We start from the raw sequence: 23,677 nt of genomic DNA on the forward strand, positions 1-23,677 counted from the left end.
ACATATGTACTGGCACTCGAAATATTAAAATAATTAAAATACATTAATTTTTAAGCCATAACTGAATAATGACAGTTAAAACCTTAAAATAAAAAGCAAATGATAACAGACCTTAGAGTTCCCAGCCACATTATATCTAAATTTTAATACATGTATATACAAAGAAATGATCCAATCACAGCTAAAAAATAAATTAAGAAAAAAAACCTACAGCTAATTCTTAAATTTAGCAAATATATCCAAAATATTCTGCTAGATGCAGTGGGATGCAAAGGTGATGAAAAAGACCCTAGCTAAATTTTACAGAGAAAAACAGATGCATGAGAAAATCACATGCAAGTAGCATCTGCTCGGAACACATGTAGTTATGGCATGTGGTGGGATCCTAGGGGTAGGAGAACAATTCTTGGTGTGATGATAAGGAGGACTTACTGGAAGAGAGCTCCCGTGACCTATATGCCCTGAAAGAGCAGAAGGCCAATTTACCAATAGCTGTACCACTGAGGCTCCCCCTGCCTCCAGCAACCATTAATTGCCTATATCTCTTTGGGGAGGGGCAGGGACAAATAAGCTCCTCCCTGTTCCGTGACAGAATGTCGTTGGATCTGTCATGCAGATCTTGTGCAGGTAGCCAATGCCGTCTTGAGTTCCTGATTGTTAACAGCCATGTCATGCTTAGAGGACAGCGTTTACCTTCTCTCTGCTCCTTCTCATCCTCCAGTTCTTACCTTCTTCCTGTCCCCTCTTCCCTGATGTTCTTGGAGCCTTGGAAACCCACTTAACCCCGAGTCCTTATAGTCGCTTGCTTTTGGGACTCCCACCAGTTACCCCTCCCATGTCCATATAGTGATCCCTAATGAACTCTAGCAAGTCACAGACAGACAACAATCTCTACGAAAGTAGGAGGGGACTTGGTGAGAAGAGGGAGTCCAACGGGAGGAGAAATGTGATGAGGAAATATGCGGGAGAGACAAAGAAAGGACATGATACACATTATATAACACAACTATACATATATAACTGCATACAGTTACATTAAGATACAATGAAATTACGAAAGAATAGATTTAAAAAGTAAAACCAAAAAAAAAAAAAAAAAAGCAAAAAGGAGAAGAAGAATTTGAACGGATGGACGCAAAGGCAAAGGGGAGATGGGCCACCTGAGCCATGGCTGTGGACATTCAAGAGGAGCACAGCAGGCAAGTATGGATGTATGAGGCATGTCCGTTACAAACAGCTCACGTAAAAGTCGGGGATCTGAGTTCAAACCCCAGGAAGTTAGTTAGGAGGAGACTGAGGGAATACAGATACAGATTGCCTTAAAAATGTTATCCTGACCACTGCTGGTCTGGAAGCAACAGGGGAAGAAGAATCAGCCAGGAGGCTGCCTACAACATCTGAGCATCACAGGCTAAAAGAGATGGAGGGGAGGGCAGGAGGCCCAGCATTGATCACTGCACCCGATGACCCTCTAGGTTCTGGTCCACATTTCTATACAAAGGGGAGCATGCTTCTCCACCCCCCTGCACTACTCTGGTTTATTGACACACCTGTACTTCTCACTGGATCCTTGACTTGCTAAAGTATGGCTTCTCTCTATGAAAGGTTCCGGTAACAGCCAGGATGGATTACTGCCATGATTTCATGGAGAGCCATCAACTAAAATGGCTTTGTGTGTACCATTCCCCATCGCAGTGACTGATGAAGAGAGCAGTGTTTCTGATAGATGCCTTCAACTGCCTCTCTCAACATCTCTCAAACTGGAATTTAGCCTCAGAGATGCTGTGTTGCGAGATACACCACATACACACACTGTGGAACTGGTCGACTTGAAGCCGGAGCTTTGAACACCGCACGTGACCTTGCTGCCACAGATTTGGAGAAAGCGCTAACTTCAGCATTCCTAGCATGAGGTGGTGGGAAGCTTGCTGCATTTGGTAGGCATCACAGAGAGGTGAAGTGACCCTTAGCCAGGCTTTGCCCTTTTCCTTTCAAAGAAACACACATTAGTTCAGAGACGAACCTCTGAGCTAAAGCCAATTCTCAAACTTAGTTGGAATCCTCATCTTCTTTGACCTACACTGAGATTTGAAATGCTTCCAAACTTGTTTTTCTGGCTTGAAATTCCTGCTTCCTCTCTTGTCACCATCATGACTATCAAATTGTTGGGCAAGATGCCATTCAAGTAGGCACATCTTTCAATTCCCCCCGAACCCAGACTGATTTCCGCATAGCCCTTTCTTACAGAGCAAGAGCAAGACAGAACTTAGAAAGCTCTCAGTTTGTGTGTGTGTTGGGGGCGGGGGGGGGTAGGGGGACAACAGTCTCTTCCCACACTGCCTGGTGAGGTCAGAGTGAGGAGCTCTCATGTCCTTATGTCCACCCTGCCCTCCAACTTCACCTACGTGTCTCCCCAGTGCACGGCTACATTTGTCTTACTGTTCCTTAAATGTTTGCAAATAACAGCTTCTCAGGAATAGAGAATGCTAGAGCCAGAGTGTGTGTATTTTCTTCTCCAGGCTTCCACACCCATGGTACTTCTATATTTGGAACTTTTAGTATTATACTAATTTTCATCCATTTATACTGTTCAGGCCTTCCATAAATATTTGCTGAAGTAACCTTATGTATTTTGGCAAAGATATAGTGAGCTTCTTACATCAACCTATGCTTGTTCCAGATAATCTATTTACATCTTAAAATCAGCATGGCTTGGAGAAATTTTCATACAAATATATACATATATGCATATATACATATGCATCTATGCATCTATGCACCTATGCATCTATACATCTATACATATATACATATATACATATATACATACATATAAAATTTGCTGTTGTTCCTTTGTTGGTTTGTTTTGTTGAGACAGAGGCTCATGAAGCCCAGGCTATCCTTAACTCCCTATGTAGCCAAGGATGACCATGAACTTCTGATCCTCTTTCCCTTACTTACCAAGTGCTGGGAGTAGAGGCATTGACCACTGAGCCCTTTTTTAGGTTGTGCTGGTGTACTGGCTGGTTTTGTGTGTCAAGTTGACACAAGCTGGAGTTATCACAGAGAGAGGAGCCTCCCTTGAGGAAATGCCTCCATGAGATCCAGCTGTAAGGCATTTTCTCAATTAGTGATCAAGGGGAGAGGGCCCAGCCCATGGTGGGTGGTGCCATCTCTGGGCTGATAGTCCCGGTTTTATAAGAAAGAAAGCTGAGCAAGGCTGGGGAAGCAAGCCAGTAAGCAGCACCCCTCCACCCCTCCACGGCCTCTGCATCAGCTACTGCTTCCAAGTTCCTACCCTGTGTGAGTTCCAGTCCTGACTTCCTTTGGTGATGAACAGCAACGTGGAAGCGCAAGCTGAATAAACCCTTTCCTCCCCAACTTGCTTCTTGGTCAAGCTGTTTTGCGCGGGAATAGAAACCCTGACTAAGACAGCTGGAGAATGAACCCAAGCCTTCATTCGTGCCTGGCAAGTGCTCTACTAACCGAGCTACAAGTTTAGTCCTTTTCTGTGTTGTAGTACGCCAATTCTGCTTGCTGTAAATGGTGAAACAATAGAAACCAGTCATTCTGAGTCATTGTTCCTGTTGGAAGGTTTCAGAAGCGATCTGAACACATGCCATATAGCCTCTCTAATCTACCTTAAATTAACATCTGTGTTCCAAAGTCCCTGGCTTATTCTGGACCTTAGAGACTTTGAAAGGGAGAACAATTAAAAATAGAAAAAAAAAAAAAAAAAGAAAAAGAAAAGAAACAGAAGGAGGACCTGAGAAGAAACAAAGGAATAAACAAAATTGACACCATGCATAGCAACCAAAGGCACATGGTTTAAATCCTTGTAGGCAATCCCAACCAACAATACATAATATGTAATAGAAATATCACATTATAGAAGCCAGAAACTCCTGTTCAATTCCAGACCAGAATCGATTTCAAGGGTCCTAGTCAGCTTCTAATTAGCTCCAAGTGAGAATTACCATGACAACAAGTTTAGTTAATGAGATTTGATATAGACCAGAATGTAGTTTGTTTTTAAGGTGCTGTTTAGTATCATGTAAGAAAGAAAAATATGTATTGCCTCCATCTCTTATAAATAGGAATACTGTGAATAAGTTCACTTGCCAATTCAACTCCAAGTAAACATAATTCCTTCTACTTGGTGATGTTCCTTCGTACACAGAGCCAACTAGAACACACCTAAAACATGATTTAAAGCCAAGGATATGCTAAGAAGACAAATTTAAAAGTACAGAGGATATAGAGATCAAAGAGGATTTGTTCTGCTGGGGTTGACCCCAATGCACCAAATCAGAACATGAGAGCAAGTCACTGGCCTTCACTAGGGAAACACACGGCCTCTGAATTCCTCCTTCCTCCCCCACAACCCTCTTTAGTCTTGACTTGTTTATGTTCACAGTCAACCTCCTGACTCAGACATTTGTCTTCTTATGATGAATTTTCCCAAGATCAATTCTGGAAAGGCTCATTCTGACCTGTATGAAAGGATTATTTTAGAGATGAAAATTACTCCTAGAAAAGTATTAACCATCTTACCTAGACAATAAAGCAGAGTGGTGGAACACAGTCTAGAGTCCGTATTCTTATCGTGAACATTTTCCTGCCTTAGACAATCAGATTCATAAGAAAACTATTTTCCTTATATTAACTATGGAGAAATGTACTAGGAATGAATTAAGCAAAGAATATTCTAGACTGTGTCTCAGAGATAGCACTTGGATAAGCTTGTGACTAAAGAACCGTCATTGTAAGTGCGCCACTCCAAAAGATGATCTTGTGAGTCGAGAGGGCTGAGTCCTTCTTGAAAGCAGACGTGAGAGGGTAATGTATCCTTCGTGAAAGAAATGTATAATCTGTATATCTCTACAAAATCTCCAGAGTTTGAGATACCAGGAGCTCTCTGACCTATGGGGGAAGATTTATCGTCACACGCAGTTTATCCATAAGCATCGTAATTCCCATGGTCACATCTAAGGCCATTGAAAAGGGTACATGACTAGAGTTCTAAGATGTCTGCTCCTTATACATCCTAGCAGAGAGTGCAGAGGGCTTAGATGCTGGCGAGTGGCATTTTACAAAGGCTCTCTGGGCTCGACTGATAGACACTCTTACATATGGGTTGTTAACTTGCATGATGAGAGAAAACACATTTGGTCATTTCCTAGTAAACCAAGACTGAAAATACAAGTATACCCTGACAATCAGAAAAGTTGCTAGTTCTTACACATGCACGTATTAAAAGAACATAGATGAAGTAAACAGAAAAACGAAGAGCCATGTGAGTATTATTCTCTAAGAATTAAAGAGGTTTTATTGCTGGTAACTGGCTACATATTCACCTGGCCACAGATTTAAGAAAACAAAAGCCAAGACGAAGTTTCCTAGACTGAAAGCTTTTCAGAGAAGAAAGGTGAGGAAGTAGTGTATCATAGTGATACAGCCTTAACCAGAAAAGCAGCCAGGGGAGGGCCAGAGGCACACACCAGCTTGCTCTGAGAGCTGCCTGCTTTAAATGACTGTGGGATTCAGGAAGAAAATGGCAGAGAGACAGGATGAGATCGGTTTGAGCTCGAGTCAAACATCTGTGAATGAACACTTGAAAATTGGATATAATGAGCCGGAAATAGGGAAGCATAAAAAAAAAATAGTTCAAAAAAACCAAACACCCAAGAAAAGAACATAACGGAAGGTCTTTGTGCCCCAGCTTGTTGGCACTTTTTATTTACAGGCCCATGAAAATATGAACACTAGGTATGGTCTCCAATCCATGTAGTGATACAACAGCATTCAAAAGGGAGGAGGAAGGCAAAAGTTGAGAAGAAGTGGGTGATAAGTTTGCCAGATCATAAAGTAACCAAACAGAAAATCAATAGCATCTAAAATTGACACAAGAAAACAGTAATGCCTCCTGACTGCCATCAGCACCATTTGGGGAATAGGTCTGGATTTTCTACTTCCAAGTCAGGAGGGAGATCATTGGTACAGACAGCATGAGTCTTATTTGACAAACACAGTGTTAGCCCAAGTGGCATGATGAAAACATGGAAGACAGGGGTGTGGTCTGCCCCCATTTCTTCTCTCACAGGATGCATGATGGGAGATAGCATGGTTGGTAAAACATTTGCCTTACAACCATGGTGTCTCAGTTAGGGTTTCCATTGCTGTGAAGAGACACCATGACCAAGGCAACTCTTATAAAGGCGAACATTTCACTGGGGCTGCCTTACAGTTTCAGAGGTTTAGTCCATTTATCATCATGGCAGGAAGCATGGTAGCATGCAGACAGACATGGTGCTGGAGAAGGAGCTGAGAGTTCTACATCTTGATCTGAAGGCAGCCAGAAGGAGACTGTTTTCTGCAGGCAGCCAGAAGGAGGCTCTGTTCCACACTGGGCAGAGCCTGAGCACTAGAAGACCTCAAAATCCACCTACAGAGTGACACACTTCCTCCAACAAGGCCATACCTCCTAATAGTGCCACTTTCCATGGGCCAAGCATATTCAAACCACCACACATGGGTATCTGAGTTCAAGCCCCAGAAGTCATGGGAAAAAATAGAAAATAAAGAAATAAGAGCTGAGAATCATCATAGAACATGCTTGTAATCCCAGTGCTTGGGAAATAAAAGACAGGACGATCTCTGGAGCTCACTGGCCAGCCAATCTAGCCTAATTGGTGAGCTCCAGGTTCAGTGAACTGCCTTCCTGTGAAAAGCCAGGTGAATGGCATTTTGAAGAATAATGCTTGAGGGTGACCTCTGGCCTCCACATGCATATGCACATATATGCACATACTCCCACATATACAAGTGCATGTGAATACACACATACGCACATGAGTTAGACCATATCTGGAAGCCCTAAAAAAGGGAACAAGGATTTAAGTGATGATGTATGATGGAATCCTTCTTAATACTGCAAGTTCATTTCCAGTAATTCAGGAATGTACTTACTTCCATGTCTGTATCAATCGTTTTATCTTCAGATTCTACTGATTCGTAGATATGTTCCTCTGAAGTAACTTCAGGAACTGAGGGTAAGGATATCTCGGCTATTTGTGCAAGATTAGATAGTTTCTCATGAACTTCGATGACTCTAAAAATAACAAACACATACATATATGTATTCATATATTTAATTTGAAAAGTCAAGAGGGGTACTGGTTTTAGACTCAATAAGATCTATGAATTAAGCCTTTATTTAAGAGTTAAGTATCAGTTGGGCAGTGGTGGCTCACGCCTTTAATCCCAGCACTTGGGAGGCAGAGGGGGGTAGTTCTCTGAGTTCCAGGACAGCCTGGTCTACAGAGTGAGTTCCAGGACAGCCAGGGCTACACAGAGAAACCCTGTCTCGAAAAACAAAACAAACAAACAAACAAACAAACAAACAAAAGAGTTGAGTGTCTGGATTTTCCTAATATCATCTACTCAATCATTCCTTCGTCCCACAAATGTGAGCAAAGAGACAGCAGACACACTCATGATGTTCATGTCTATTTATGCACTCAAGTTGGTATCATTAAAACATAGAAAGGACAAAATGACAGAAGAAACCTACCCAAATTATTCTGAACATGAAAATCAATATTTATATGGGTAAAGAAACCCCAGTCAATCAGCCAACAGGAGATTCACTCTTAGATAGATCTTGCTGGCATGTTATGGTTGTCCAGTGACACAAGGTTAAAAACTATGACAAATCAGAAGAACTTGAAAAGGCCTAGCAGTGTTTGCATACTTCAGAGGTGTGTCTGTGTCTGTGTGTGTGTGTGCATGCTATATGCGTTCTGCTATGTATGTCTGTGTGTGTCTCTCTGTGGATGTGTGTGCCTGAGTGTGTATCTATGTCTATATATGTGTTTGTGTATGTATGTGCATACCTATGAGTGTGTGTGTCTATGTCTCTGTGTATATCTATTTGAGTGTGTCTGTGTTTGTACCTTTGTGTGTATGTGTGTGTGCATGTCTGGTAGGGGCAGAGAGAGAGATGAAGAAAACTGAGAGAGATGAAAAACAAGAGCCAAAGAGGAGGCAGAGAAGGCAGTGGCAATGCTGCTGCAGAGGGACAATGTCAAGGGCTCAAAGTCAATGAAGACTGGATGCTCTGAGGGCAGAGGGGCCAGGATAGTAGAGGTCAAAGGCTTATACTTGGAAGAGGCTAGACAAGAGCACCAGCACGGCCCTAAGTGACTCCACCCAGTAGAAACAGAATGAATATGCGTGTGTCCACTCAAGGAAGGGCATTATTGTGCAAAATGAGAAAATGATCCAAAGAGCAGAAGGGCAGAAGAGTTTACATAGAAACTTTAACTCTTTAGTCTTCCAGAGTCTCTCTACTTGTGACATGGAGTAATATTTGATTCTCTTATTGACATTAAATGCATGCATACATGCCAAAGATATAGATATGGAGATATAGATACAGATATAGATATCATACACACATACTGTCAATGAAGAAGTCAAATAGTACTCTATGTCACATTATATATACACACATATATATGAGAATTTTCATATTTAGTAAACATTCTGCAGTCCATTTTTCTATTAAAAGGTAACAACTAAAACATAAAGATTGGTCATTAGGTTTGTTTGGAAAACTTGCCCAGTAAAAAACAAAAACAAAAATGGATACTATCCAATCATGCTGGGAAAGATGCCTGTTGTTTTGGAGAGAGAAAGTCGTGGCAGGACTTGGTGAGTCATAGTTGTCTCCTTCACAGGGAACCTACTAATGCCCTGGTCCTTTTGGTTGCAGTCCAGAGGAACACTCTGTCACATCTATCTATGGACCCTCCAGCAAGTCAGTGAGCATCTTCCCCTGAGATTCTTCTATGCCAAGGCTGAACTAATAAAACCGACTACTTGTAATTCATTGAACATCTGTAAGGTGGGAAGAACACAACTGTATATGTTTAACTATAAAACAGCACATAAAGGGAAGAGAACGTCCTAAACCCCATTCTTCATTCTAAAACCTAGAGAAAGCATTCATATGTCTTCGAAAACCACATAGGGCTGGGGAGCATCTCTGTAGTATGATGCTTGCCTGGCATGTCCACAGCCTGGTACTCTATCCTCAGCACCTCAAATGCACCTCAAACGGATGCTTAGCTTTCTCTTACAATACTTGGGGTTGTAATAAGAATAAACTAGTCCTTGACGGTGGGCTTTAGGTTCGTCCTGATGATCCAGAACCCAGGGACAATAATGCCTTCTTTGGAGTAAATGCCCAGAATAAATTTCTCTCTTAAGAATGATCCAGTACAAAGCAAAGTATGCTGAGCTTTGCCGTCAGGGCCTGACATCTCCCTAGGTTGTCTGCTGCCTTGCTTAGAAAGGGTAACATTAGAGATGATGGTTGTCTACCTTGGGCTTGGTCCTCCTGACTGCCAATGCCTTGACTTTCCTCTCTCTCCTGGCAGCCAGTGCTTTGCTCAGTTTACTCTCTTCACCTCTCTGTTTCCAGGGTGTTGGAGGTTGATCCCATGCTGCTGTGTATTCAAATGCTAAATACTGGCCCCCAAGATCTGGTTGCAGTCCAGAGGAACACACTGTCTCATACACCAAATGAGGTGTAAACTGCCTGCCCATGTTCTCTGACTGGTTAAATAAAAGTGGCTGGCAACCAATTACTGTGGAGAACAGAGGTAGGCGGGTCTTTGGTTCTGGCTGGAGATAGTAGGTAGGGACCACTATGGGTGAGGGATGGGGATGGATGGAGAACCAGGAAATGACCTGATAGAGTGAATCCAGCTCAGACAAGATGAACTGGAGAGTAACTAGGGGAGCACATCGGGGAAATAGCCAGTTAACTGTAGAAAAATATCTTAGGAGTAATCGCCCAGTAATTGTGCTAAAGCTGACTAAATAAATCAATAGGACTCTGGATAAATTATTGAGGGGCTGTTTGGGTCATAATAAGAATTAATAGGGTTTCTGAATGTCCAACACAACCACCAAAGCCAGTGTCCACTCCAGCTCTTAGACCTCTTGTCTTGACCCCATAGGCAAGTATCCTATAGGCATAATCCTGCCTGGGTTATGTGGGCTCCCCAAGGCTCTACTCTTCCTAATGCCTGGGCACCCTCCTACTCTGCCAGGGACTGGAGGACAGGACCCAGTTGGTAGCAGAAACGCAGGTGAAGATGAAAGATGATGACGTGGGGTTTAAAGGCAGGGAGGGTGGGCAGAGAACTTGATTCTTGTCCCAAAGATGTAATTGTCCGCTTAAAATTAACCAGAATTTTTAGTTGCAGATTTCTGAGAACATATATTTTTTTTCCTCTGTGGCTTTAAGATAAACAATTGAAAGGTGCCTTTCCGAAGGAGAACTTTAGAAGGAGATAAGGAGGTGCCCAAAGAGAAGGGAGTCCTCTCTCTGTTTTCTGTACCACAGAAACTTTGGCTTTGTCTTCAGTGAGTGAGCAAGAGGTGACAGCCATCAGAACACATCAAACTGTCCTGAGTCAGTAGAGAGAGAGGCCGTTCACTGAGATGAGCTCAGAGACAAGAGCTTGTCCCTGTCGGGGTCATTTACCACGATCATAAGCACAGCAGTTTTAAAAGAATTCTATTTTTAAATTAAATGTAATTAAAATTTTAAGAGACACTTCTCACCGGTGCCTCTCTACTCTGCAGGTTTAATTCTTACGTTTATCATGTGGTTCTGAAAAATAAAAAAAAAAAATTAAGCCCCTGCAGTGTTTCAGGATTTACAAGGAACATGTAAATGCAAATGCCCTGATTTTGCTGCTTCTTATGCTGGTATATGGCATATGTTTAGTTTCCCCACTTCTTTTTGCTTTAAGGGGAAAAGGGGAAAAAGAAGGAAGACTATTGACTGAATAATTGGAGGCCTGCCGACTCTCGAGACAGCTCTTGTTTTATTCTCTTTCATGAGAATGCCAAAAAAAAAGTCCTGAGATCTGAAAAGCATGGAGCGAGAATGGGACTCTCTGGGGAAGCAGGGAGGCGGTGGGTCTCCATCCATACAGCTTTTACCAGATGCCTGCTGGGGCAGAGAGCAAGTACCAGAGACACCTGTGCTGGCAGCTTCCCTGAGCCTGTGAGAGCTAGGCAAGAGGATGTTATCACTCTCCTCTTACCCGAGCAGAAATGGAGGCAGAAGGAGCCCAGGGCAGTGAGTGATTGGGTTGATGATGAACTACCTAAGTTAAAACATTTCTTTTAAACCCCTAAACAAAGAACTTGGTAAAAGGAGAGGAAAACAGAAAATAAGCAAACAAAATTTAACAAGACAAAACTTAGAGATCTTTCCTGTTTGATGGAAAGAAACGAACGCTCTGGCCAAAGCAGAACATTTAATTTGGAAAACAATATAAAATATGGTTGGTACAGGGAAGGAAACAAAGAAGGTGGTGGAGTTTGGATTTAATTAGCAAACATCACACGCACACACATTTTTTAGCTTAAATTAATTGGATTGTTTGGGGAATAGTTTCTTGAGTTATTTCTAGATACTTATTCTCTGTCTTGTACATAGTGCTGAGAGTTTTTCTTACTCTGTAGGCTGTCTCTCCACTCCTGTGACTGTTCCCATTGTTATTCAGAGCCTTTTAATGTCACACAATCTCACTTTCCAGTTTTTGATGTTATTTCTTGAGCAACTGAAACCTTTTTCAAAAGACCCTTGCCTCTACCTAAACATGGAAATGCTCCCAGTGTTCTCTTCCAGTGGTTTTTGAAGTTGATCGAGTTTACAGGATGAGAGATGTAGACCGAGTTTCACTCTCCTTCATGCAAATATCCTGTTTTCCCAATGTTAGTTGTTGAAGACCCTGCCTTTTCTGTAGTACATGCTTTTGGCACCTCTGTCCAAATTCAGGTGACTCTATGTCATGGTTTGAATATGCTTGGCCGAGGGAGTGGCACTATTTGGAGTTATGGCCTTGTTGGAGTAGGTGTGACCTTGTTGGACTGAGTGTGTCACTGTGGGTGTGGGCTTTAAGACCTTATCCTAGCTGCCTAGAAGTCAGTACTCTGCTAGCAGCCCTCAGATGAAGATGTAGAACTCTCAGCTCCTCCTGCACCATGCCTGCCTGGATGCTGCCATGTTCCTGCCTTGATGATAATGGACTGAACCTCTGAACCTGTAAAGCAGCCCAAATTAAATGTTGTCTTTATAAGAGTTGCCTTGGTCATGGTGTCTGTTCACAGCGGTAAAGCCCTAACTAAGACACTCCAGCTGTCTCGGTTTAATTCTGGGTCTTTTCTTCCAGCCCACTGATCCACACATCTGTTCATTCCAGTACCGTGCTCTAGTTACCATGGCTCTATGGCGTGACTTGAAGTTGGTTATTGTGATAACCTCTAGCGCCGATCTTTTGCTAAAAATGCTTATCAGTTCCAAGGTTATTCTCCTCAAGTCTTTAGCATCTCCTCTGTACAAGATCGCACTGTTTGCAAATGGGGCAATTTGACTGATTTTCCCAATGGCGTCCTTGCTTTTGTTTCTTCCTCTCACCTATTACTGTAGTTCAGAGACCAGAGGATGGATTGAAGAAGAATGGAATCCACATCCTTGTCTTGTGGACTTTTGAAGAAATAATTTGCATGGTTATTTATTTTTCCCATTTAGTATAGTATTGGCTGTAAGTTTGTAGAATATAGCCTTTATTGTGTTGACACATTCCCCTCCATCCCTTGCTTCTTTGAGCCTTTTATTATGAACACATACCGGACAGGGAAATGACAGAGACCTAGAGACTTTGCCTGTGAGTCTATAAACCTTGATTCACCAAAGGAGGTTTCCCAAAAAGTGTGAGCTGTCAGGAGCTATGGGTACCACGTCTGTGTGATGAGCATACACTAACTGGATGGGCCTACCTTTGCCCATTCCTATCTTTCATTTCAATAGATGTAGAACAGCCAGTTGCATCCTATGGACTACTTATCAACCATGTGATGGGACCTCTCCTGTGTCCCTGAAACCTATCAGAAGGGACCATACTTAGTCTCAGAGGCCTAGATACTGCTCAGAGGCCCCATCGGGCTGTCTTTCCTTGGAGTTAATTACTCCCTAAAGAACCTCTTACTTCAAAGAATAATTTGTCTCAGTATATCCCTCTGAAACCCTTAATCTCAGACCTTACAAAAAGTACAGTACAACTGCTCTGATCCTCAGCCCTGAGCCCCTGCAGCTACACTTACCTGTGTTGGCAGCAAAGACCTGTGCAGCGGAGACCAAGCTCTCCCACACCACATGGACTCCGAGCTCTCCTGCTCTGCCTTCTGGCAATTTTTTTCCTTCTCTTACTACTACCTAGACTAACGTTTTCTCCACCATCGTCCCCAGCTGGCTTCCAGAGAATGGTGTTTACTTACCTCCTCAGTGGAATCCAGGAGGTGCCAACACACAGGTTGTTACCGGTAGGCACTTTAATATCTGTAATCTTCAGGGGCTTCAGGTTATAGGCATACAATAATAAAACCTAAATAAACATAAAAGCACACAAAGACAGACATCAAATCTATAACTGAAAATCCCACCATTATTCCTTATAGAAAAGATCACATTATTTTAACGGGTTTTTCTGTAGAAAAGAAATATTCTGGGTTTTTTTTTTTTTCCTTTCAATGCACTGTGAAGAGAAATACAAGATGTTTGAAGTTAACTTAGTTATGGCAAAACATTCCTGGAATCCTGGAACATGGGATACAGAAGCAAGATAACTGGGAGTTCCTAGTCAGCCTAGACTACAGGATGAGTTTGAGAGACAGCACCCTCGCCTAGACAAAAATGTACAAATATAATTGCATGAAAATAAGTGCTATTTAGAGTAATGTTCTGTACTGCAAACAGTTAAGTTTCAGCATCTGCAGAGCCTCTTTAATAAGCATGGATACACAGTGAGCATACACCTCTACTTCCTGTTACTTTGGGTAAATACACCTTCCCAGTCAGTTGGGTTACTCACTCCCACACACCCACAATCCTCTCTTCCCCATTTATTTCAGCTCCACACAACTTCATAGGCCTGTTTAAGAAGAGGGATTCTCTTGGTGACTCACACCCCAGTAATCTTCCCCCATTGCTTGGATTTGGATAATTCTTAAGCGTCTGCCCCATCCAAGATTCACAGAATGTGAGATTCACAGACCTTCCCTTCACTTTAAGAGATCAGAAAGCTGAATCCTAGAGCGGACCATCAAAAAACTGACTAGTCAGGCACATGCACGCACGTATCTCTGCATCCACGCAAGTCAAAGTAAAGACTAAAGGGATATCTTTAAGATATAAAGACAAAAAGACGAAAAGAAAAGGGAGTAAAAGAGATGGGACTTAGCGGCACTTTGAAGAACAGAGAGAGCATCTGGGGGACTCGGAAGAGAAGGAAGGTTGCAGCCTAAGTGTCTTCAAAGGGATAGCCAACATCAGGCGTGACTTTAAAAGGTGAAAAATGCCCAGGATTAGAGGGCCAGGCATTGAGAAGGCAAGGGCAGGTGGGACTGCAAATAGAAATGTGAGAGCCCCGCTCACCACATCCCTTCCTGTGTCCAAGTGGGGAGATAACAAGCAGAGGTGTATGTTCACTGGGTATCCATGCTTATTAAAGAAGCCCTGCAAATGCTGAAACTTAAAGTCCCTTGACACTGCTACTGGGTGAATCCTACCCACTCAGGGCTCTGCAAATGTTAAATCAGACCATCTGTATTCATGGCTTTAGCTATGGGGGTTAGGTGCTGGGGAAAATATTGAAGTTAATGTATTATGAATAAGAGATATATATCCACATGTTCAACCACAACAGGATGTGGGCACATTCTCTCTGGGATCATTGGCCAGTTAAAGAGAAAAAAAGACTCACAGACACTGGCAATTCAGCATCCTCCAATGAACAGCTGGATCTCCCTCTGGTCATCTTACAACAGAGCCTATTCATCAGTGAGCCAGACACCATGTGTTTTCAGTGCATTCCCAAACATAATCAGATAGACAAAGGTCCACTGGAAAAGAAAGTGAAAGACAGAAACCAAAACTAACAGGAGAAAGAAACTCAGAGGATCAGACCTAAGATAGAAAAAAAAAATTATCAGTGACCGTAACAAACCTTCAGAGAGAAAAGCAACAAGTCCCTGAATAAAAGAAGAGGGAGAGAGGACATGGCATTGGTATGTGCATGAAGAAGCAACATGGGGCTGCTTAAAGGAGAAAAAGAATGAGAAGAAAAATACACAACTAGTAGGCAACAAGATATTTAAAGCACAAAGATGAATCTGTCTCCCCCCGAAAAGTAAATCCTAAATTCAAATCATAGCTAACAGGGAGAAAAAGATAAGAAAGGTAAACTTTGACCTTATTAGTCTCACTTTCTGAATAACAGAACTTTAAGAGTGTACGAAAATAACCAGGGGGAAGACCCTGATCAAGATGACAGCTCTATGGACTGAAAACATGATGTTCAGGTTGAGAAGTCTGTCATTGGTACCCAGCAGAACTTATGGGAGGTGATACCAAGGCATGCCATAAAATTTCATCATTTGTAGGATAGAAGAAAGACCTCAGAGCTTTCAGAGTCACAGAAAAAGACCCAGTATCCCATCCCATTGAGTATGCATCCAAAAGCAAGTAAATCAGTCAGAGTGATAGCCCCATTCTGGTGGGTAGCTAAGCGCCCTTCTCAACAATCAACCTGTGACCATCAGCATGTGAATGGATAGATAAAACACACTGAAAATAGAACACTGTGCAGGCTTGAACATGGAATCCTGACCTTTGGGATGCGAGTGACGCTAGAAGACTGAATGTGAAGCAAAGTAAGCCAGACATGGCAACACAAACCCTGCATGGCCTCACTCCGATGCTAGTTAAAGAGCAGATGATGAGTTAGATATGAGGATACCTTGCATGAGTATTTAGACTAATCCAACATAGGGACAGGAAGCAAATAACTGCCCGGGGTATTGGGCAGGGAGAGTAGTAATAGGGAGTGGTACAGAGAGAGATGAGAAAGGATGCTGATGTTGATTGACTTTTTATATGGGGAAAGGTGTCAAACTGATTGCAGTAGCACCTGTGCAACTCTGTGACTCTACTATAAACATTGACTTATAGATGGATGATCTGTGAACTGTATCTTATTAAAACTGTTTGTGTCTGTCTCTGTGGACTAGAGATGCATATGCATGCATACGTGTTCACATGAATATTGGGATGCAGGCGCATGTACATACATGTGCACATGTATGTGGAAGCCAGTTTGATACTGGATGTCTTCCTCAGTTGTTATTCACCTCATTTTTGGAGACAGGGTCTCCCACTGTGCTTGCAGTTTGCCAGTGTGACTAGACCATCTAGGCAGTGAGCCCAGGCATCCTCCTATATAGTTGCTTGTCATCATACAAGACTTTTGTTTCAACTCAGGTCTTCATGTTTGTATATCAAACACTTTGCCAACTGGGCCATCTCTCTAACTCTACTTTTTTTTTTTAAGTTAAAAATACCAGTGTCAGACTAGCGAGATGGCTCAGCCGTTAAAGGCTAGGCTCACAACCAAAAATACCAGTGTCAATATAAACAAAATTCAAAATTATTTGTAAGTACATGTATGACAGTATGCACTTGCAACCCTGATTAATTTTTTAAAAATTCATTCTTTGATTTAAAGGGACTAATAATATTAAACAGACAAATACAAATATACATATGTGATATGCATATATATTTGGGACATTAATAAATCATTTAAATTAAAATGTAAGACAAAAAGTCTATGCACAAGTTGTCCGATATTTCTGTAACTGAAGCACAGTGTGATAATAAAATCTTATAATAACCATTCTATAAAAGGAAAGGGATTGGGGAGCGAAAAGAGAAGGCAACAGAGGAAGATGGGTCAGGTTTCTCAATAGCAACGTAAGCTTGGTAGAGATCGTGAAGACGCGCTGCCCATGTGTTAAGTTATATAGTTTATGTGAAATGTAGAAAAATAGTTTTTATGAGATAATGAAATCTCCCCAAGAGACTGGGCCAAGGCCACACACTGTCTTATGCCGCTTGCTCTTGCTTTTTGAGTGTTGCCTGTGACTCCAGAAGTAGAATTTAAAATTATTGAGGACAGGGATATTATCTTATACTTTGGGGCATTTTTTTTTTCAGTATTTGTGCAATTAATATCACTGTGTCTCTGAACCCCCAGCATGTCTGTTAAGGGCCACTGAAGTGTAGCCTAAAGCGTCTGAGTGAAAAGTTTGCATTTAGGTACACTTTCTTCCTCTTCAGGCCAACACCTGCCTGAAGCTTCATACAGGTTGAAAGCCCTTTCTTCCTGAGCTTGACACAAACTGGTGAAGTCAGTGGATATGTGACAGTGTGAGATCAGTACATCACATCCTAAGGACACTTGTAGTTGCAATGAGCATGGGCCAGTGTCTGCCTGTGCCTCCCCGACTTAGTACCCGTGGTGGTTTGAATATGCTTGGCCCATGTGGAGTGGCACTGTTGGGAGGTGTGGCCTGGTTGGAGGAAGTGTGACATTGTGAGGGTGGGCTATGAGATCTTCCTCCTAGCTGAATGCAGGACAGTCTTCTGTTTGCCTTTGGAACAAGATGTAGAACTCTCAGCTCCTCCAGTGCCATACCTGCCTGGATGCTGCTATGCTTCCTGCCTTGATGATAATGGACTGAACCTGTAAGCCAGCTCCAATTAAATGTTATCTTTTACAAGACTTGCCTTGGTCATGGTGTCTCTTCACAGCAATGGAAATCCTAACTAAAATAGTACCTTTGTGATCTTAAGCAAGTTGTTCAAACAGCCATATCTCTGCCTCCCTTGCCTATAAACTTTAGATTCAACCATCCCATTCTTTGGGATTGGCTTATACTATACACCTCGTAGCTTCAGGATCTCTCAGCAGGAGGACCAGGATCTAGTTAACTATTTGATCAAGACTTCAAATCCAGAGACAGTGTAGAAGAAAGTCCCGGACAACCACAGGAAGCCTAGCTTTTATGTTGGTTTTCCTGCAAGACTGAACTGGTTTTGAATACACAGCCTAAAAATAGCAGAGCTCTTGTTGAACACATAAAGACTTCCAGGAAGGAACTTGGCTCCACATCTCTTGTCCCCAAGCATGACTCAAATCCTGCACTAATTGAACATCTCGAGGGTCCACTTCTATTCAAGGTTGTACCTTCACTGGCCTGATGAAGACTTTCTGTTCAGTGTTCAATGTCTGGCCTGATCAGAATTCCTGAATGTGGTCATGCTTGTCTATTTGAAGTTTCCTATGGCCTTAAGATGTGGCCTTGGACTTTAGAGCCATATATAATAATAGCCTTTGAACCAATGGAGGAGACCAAATTAGGTCTTAGTACCGATAGAAGGGCCAGCCACCCATATCCTTGTCCTACTTTTCATTCTATTGCTATGATAAGTATCATGACCAAAAGAAACTTGGAGAAGAGAGGGCTTATGTAGCTTATACTCCAACATCATAGTCTGCCATTGAGGGAAACAAGGGTAGGAATTCAAGCAGGAACTTGGAGGCAAGAGCTGAAACAGAGGTCATGGAGGAGTACTACTTACTGGCTTGCTCCCTTCAGCTTGCTCAACTTGCTTTCTTAGACATCCGAGAACCATCTGGCCAGCGGTAGCACCTTCCACAGTGAGCTGACCCACGCACATTAATCGTTAATCAAGATTTCCTCAACAGGTCAATCTGATGGAGGCGATTTCTCAATAGACATTTCTTCTTCCCAAATGACTCTAGCTTTATCAAGTTGATAACAAACTAACCAACACACTTTTGTCACTTGTCACTTGTCATTCCTATCAAGTGCATACTTTGAAGCCAGTCTCCTTATCAACACAATTCAGAGCTCATCTGGAACCACAAAGTACAACTCTGTTTGCTAAAGGTGGATGAGGTGGGTTATTAAAAGATCAAGTCTCTCTGGTATAACATTAGACAAATCTAAGTCACCAAATCACTGGCTCTGGGGACATGTTTTTAGAGCTGAGCTGCGGTTGCATATCTGGCTGAAAGCAGCAATTTTTCACTGTGTCTATAAAAGCAGTGTCTGGGAGGCTCCTTAGATTTATGTCTCTAATGGCCACTTACTTTCTGTCTCTATAAGATACTGAAATTGTTAGAGAATTACTTATTTTGTAACAAAGTAATAGGTAAAATTTTGTAAAAAATCTAATAGGTTACTTTTGTGTTTTGTCTTTTTATGTTCTATTAAAGATTTTTTTTGTTTTTGTTTGTTTGTTTCAGATAAGATAGTCTGATTCCTGCTTCCTGTATTTAGGAAGTTAAGATATTCTAAGCTACAAATTCAAAACTACCTCTGAAGTTCATTACCCAGAGAAATTTTTCACTTTGAATTCTTAAAAAACAAACAAGCAAACAAACAAACAACAACAACAAATCCTTTCCCATCAGAATACCAGCTAATCCTGGGACTTCTATTTTATTGGCCCTAGCATCCTTGCCTGGCATTTCTGTGTCTAAATAGTCAATAAATGGAAATGGATGGATGGGTGGCATGAATTTACCATGGCATGCAAATGGCCCTTATAGTCTCTGGAACATCTGAAGGGCTAAATCCGATATGCGATTTCATTCATGCTGCCTGAGACTTAAGAGTAGCTACCGACATCATCAGGACTAAGTGTGGTATCTTGTTTACTTAGGCAGATATACTCTGGAGTTAGATGGCTCCAGTCTATATCCTTGCCACCTGACAGTCCTCCATTTTTGGTCTCAGTCTCCTCCTCTGTGAAATGGGGTTAATGATTTCACCTACCTCATATACTTGCTAATAGAAATGGCTGCCACACACCCAACTACACAGTGCTAACTGTGACTCCCATGTAGGGCATTGGTTCTCAATATTCTTAATGCAGCAACCTTTTAATCTATTTCTCTTTGTTGTGGTGACCCCCAACCATAAAATTATTTTTGTTGCTACTTCATAACTGTAATTTTGCTACTGTTATGAATCACAATGTAATAGCCATGTTTCCCGATGGTCTTTGGGAGGCCATGGCTCACATGTTGAGAACCACTGATCTAAGGTTTTCTTAGTCTCAGAACCCAACACCCATCTCTAGATCAACATGCAAAAATAATTAATAGGTAAATGCACAGAGTCACCAATATCTAAATCAATCAAACAACTGTCAGAAATATCTTCCAAAAAGGTAAGAATTTGGGATCTGAGAAGACCATCTAAGAAAATGTTTCTTAGTTTTGTTTTGTTTTGTTTTGACAGCCACTACATCTTTTATCATGAATCACACACATACATATTACACATGTTTACTGTTAAAGAAGGAAAAATGGACCCAAGGTAAGAAAAACAGGGAAACCATACTCTGCTTGTTTTCTTGTGTCTTGAAGAAAATTAGCCACCTTAAATCACAATTTGTTGGTTGGGACTCTGCATCTAACCCCCTGACATTAGTTCATGAAGCACTTGTTCACTGTCAGACATGACTGTTTATGGACAAAGCCTTGTTACCCTAATGATGTCAGCATCTAATTCCCGGAGGATGGTTTCTGTCATCCAACATCAACATAAGAACATCCAGCTCATCATTCTGCCCCAATCTGCCCTCCCAGTAACTGACATAATATAGTGATTTTATAATCTGGTGACATGAACACACACTAGATTTTAAGACTACTGTTTAATTTGTTCCCCAACTATAAAAACTTCCAAACTCTCCATCTTTTATCTCTTTTTTGTTGTCTTTCCTGCAACAAATACATTCTGATACACGATGATCAATCCATCCATGCAATTTTGTCTTTGTCAGCATATATCATGAAACAAAGTTCTCACAGAACCTTTTTTATTTACAGACAATGTTTGCTTTCTTTGGCCTGTGTCTTGTTAGGAAGGAAAGTGAGGAACCTTGTGTAAACACCCAGCATACACATTAAATCCTGGCATGGCTGCCGGTGCCCAGAGCTGCAACATTAGGATCAGCAGAGGATCAGCAGAGGAAGACACTTGGTGCCATTTTCTGGTCTCTTTTCATGTATGTGCAATGTAGACATACACACACACACAGAGTGCTAGTCATGCCTAACTGTATTGACTCTCCAACCTATTTGAAAATATAGTAAATTTCTCAGAAAGATATGGTAGATATACTATTTTAAAAGGTAGGTGGACTATCTGGCAAGGATTTGACTAGGAAAGTGGGGAACAGATGGTATGGACAACCCTCCATGGGCATGGGCTCTACATTCATAGATTCAACCAATTACAGGAAAATATCTTTTGTTGTGTCTGCTGAACATGCAAAGATTCTGTCTTGCTACTCCATACATGACAGAATAGCAACTATGCACACATTTTCATTGTGTCAGAAGATACATCTAAAGCAGAAATGACTGAAAATGCACACAGGGATATATGTAGGCCATACACAAATATGTCATTCTAGGGAAGAGACTGGAACATCTGTGGATTTTGGTATCTTTGGAAAATCCTGGACCCAATCACCTGTTCAGTAACAAAAGTTGGCTTGCCATTAAAAGGTAACACAAAGCTTCAAGTACATCTGGGAAGTGATACAGGAAATCTCTTTTTGTCTGAATAGGGAGATTGTGTAATTGGCCCAATGCTCTCAGGCTTCTAGCCTAAAGAGGGAGGGTAGGGAACCAAAAAAAAAGGGGGGGTGGGCCTAAGAAGTTTCTGATTTGACAGGGGTCACCACGTGAGTCAAGGAGGTGCAAAAGCTACCAGGGGCACCGCTGGAGGGGACAAAGCTTGTGTACTGAAGAGTGAAAAAAGGAGACCAATGCAGGAGACAAAGAGCAAATGAAAATGCCAGACAAGAAAAACCCCTTAGGCTAGCATTCTATGGGAAAGTGCCTGAGGCTCTTAGAGAAAGAAACCAACAGAGGAATCCTAGTCTGGATGGTTTCTCCATAAGAGGTTATATTGACCAACTGTTCCAGTTTTCAAAGCGGACTCATTTTCAAGAGTCCCCTAGAATCAGAATCTGAATCACCACTCAATCTTGATCATTAAGGGTCTCCACTGCTTGCTTCTTCAGTAAAAACATTCTAAGCTTTGTCTCTGGGTGGAATATTTAACTCTTTCCAGTATGTTACGTACCATAGGTTCTGCATCCTTCGGAGGTTTGTCCAGGGGAGGAATATACCACTGAAAGCAAAGTTCTTTGTTTAAAGCTTGAACCGCCATTTCTGATGAGATCTCTGTGTAAGATGGGCTGCCAGCAAGCTTTCCAGATAAATCAGACTGCAGGGAACTGTCCCGATGAACCTAGGGAACAGTAACAAAGAGAAGCCCTGTCACTGTAGTTGCTGATAATGAGCTCATTCAATATTTAAAGCAAATTAACTGGCTGCATTAAAAAATTCTGGGAGATGTCTCAGCTTGTTTTATGACGGTAGACCTTAACATTGCCCCTAGATCACCACAGAATAAATTCTCATATAATAAACGATGCTTTAAAACTCCATGGACTCAACAGATGTCTTTTACTTTAGTAAAACTTCCAGGCCGGAAACACCCTGAAACTTACTGCGAAGGAATACCTATTACAAAGTTTCTACTTTACACACTGATGAGGAAATATGTGCTTCAAGTCCCAGGGGCACAATTGGTTAGCATATGTTACTTGAAGAGTGTGTGTTCGTAACTCTTCTGGACAATACTTTGTGGTGGCACCATCTACAAAGTAAGACACTTATTTTTTTCCTGAAAGGTTTAAGTCCAGTTCTCCTCTTCCTTCCTTCTTTAAATGCACAAGGCTGGTTTGTAAGTTCAAGTCCTCAATGGGATCTTGGCCTAGTTTCTCTCTGGGAACTCGGTCACTGGGTCAGAAACGTGAAGAATGCATCCACCACTTCAAGAGTTGTTGAGGTAACCAAGGGGACAGAAGATGCCGGCGATGGTCAACAAAACAACAGTTCAGCCAAGGAGAGAGCAAATACAGACAGTAGTGCCTCAACTCTGAAAACAACCATGAATGGAAGATAAATGATTTTCAAAGTTAACCTCCTCTTGCTTCCAAGATCACGCAGTGCAGTAGGTGGGAAACAGTTTCCCTTCTCCAGTCTCTCTCTTGACATCCAAGGCTTCTCAGGGGCTGATGAGCAAGGGAAGACATCACCACCTGAAAGAAGAGCCAGATGCCCCTGCCCCTCCCATTATCACTGAGCGTATTCACACTTTGTGAGTCCAAGCCATTCAAATAAAAGCAGAAATGGGAAAGATGGACCGTTCAAGCTGTCACCTGAGAAAAGGAGAAAAGGTGGTTTCGACGAAAAGGTAAAACTGAAGAGGAAACTTTCCGAAATGATCTAGAAACTATCAAAAAAATTTAAAAAGGAAACAGTATTGGTGTAAAAACAAACAAAACAAACAACTCTGTATAAGGAAGAGTGATTCCACATTCAGCAGTTCATGAAAGAGACTGAGTAAAGAACTGCTTCAAAAAATTGAGTCAGTCTCTCTCTCTCTCTCTTTTTTTATTTTGAGACAGGGTTTCTTTTCATAGCCCTGGCTGTCCTGGAACTCAATCTCTGTGGATCAGGCTGGTCCTGAAACTCACAGAGATCTGCCTGTCTCTGCCTCCCAAGTGCTGGGATTAAAGGCATGCACCACCGCCACCACCTGGCCAAAATTGAATTTCTCATATGAAGAGCTC

General features: G+C 41.9%; 1 protein-coding gene across 5 annotated transcripts in view; it reads right to left on the reverse strand.

Moving 5' to 3' along the window:
• Nucleotides 1-23,677, reverse strand: part of Cfap54 (cilia and flagella associated protein 54) — a 279,965-nt gene that overhangs the window by 25,731 nt on the left and 230,557 nt on the right. For 4 of the 5 annotated variants that reach the window (XM_076919997.1, XM_076919995.1, XM_076919998.1 and 1 more), the window contains 3 exons: nt 22,120-22,287; nt 13,366-13,472; nt 6,970-7,111 (listed from right to left, as the gene is read on the reverse strand). In XM_076919997.1, coding sequence (XP_076776112.1) covers nt 6,970-7,111; nt 13,366-13,472; nt 22,120-22,287 — 417 coding nt within the window. Of the gene's footprint in view, nt 1-6,969; nt 7,112-13,365; nt 13,473-14,849; nt 14,989-22,119; nt 22,288-23,677 lie in introns of those variants that run through there. The other variant, XR_013106305.1, reaches the window with a different exon arrangement.

Source organism: Arvicanthis niloticus, chromosome 22, assembly GCF_011762505.2.
Source record: "Arvicanthis niloticus isolate mArvNil1 chromosome 22, mArvNil1.pat.X, whole genome shotgun sequence".
NCBI classification, from domain to species: Eukaryota; Metazoa; Chordata; class Mammalia; order Rodentia; family Muridae; genus Arvicanthis; species Arvicanthis niloticus.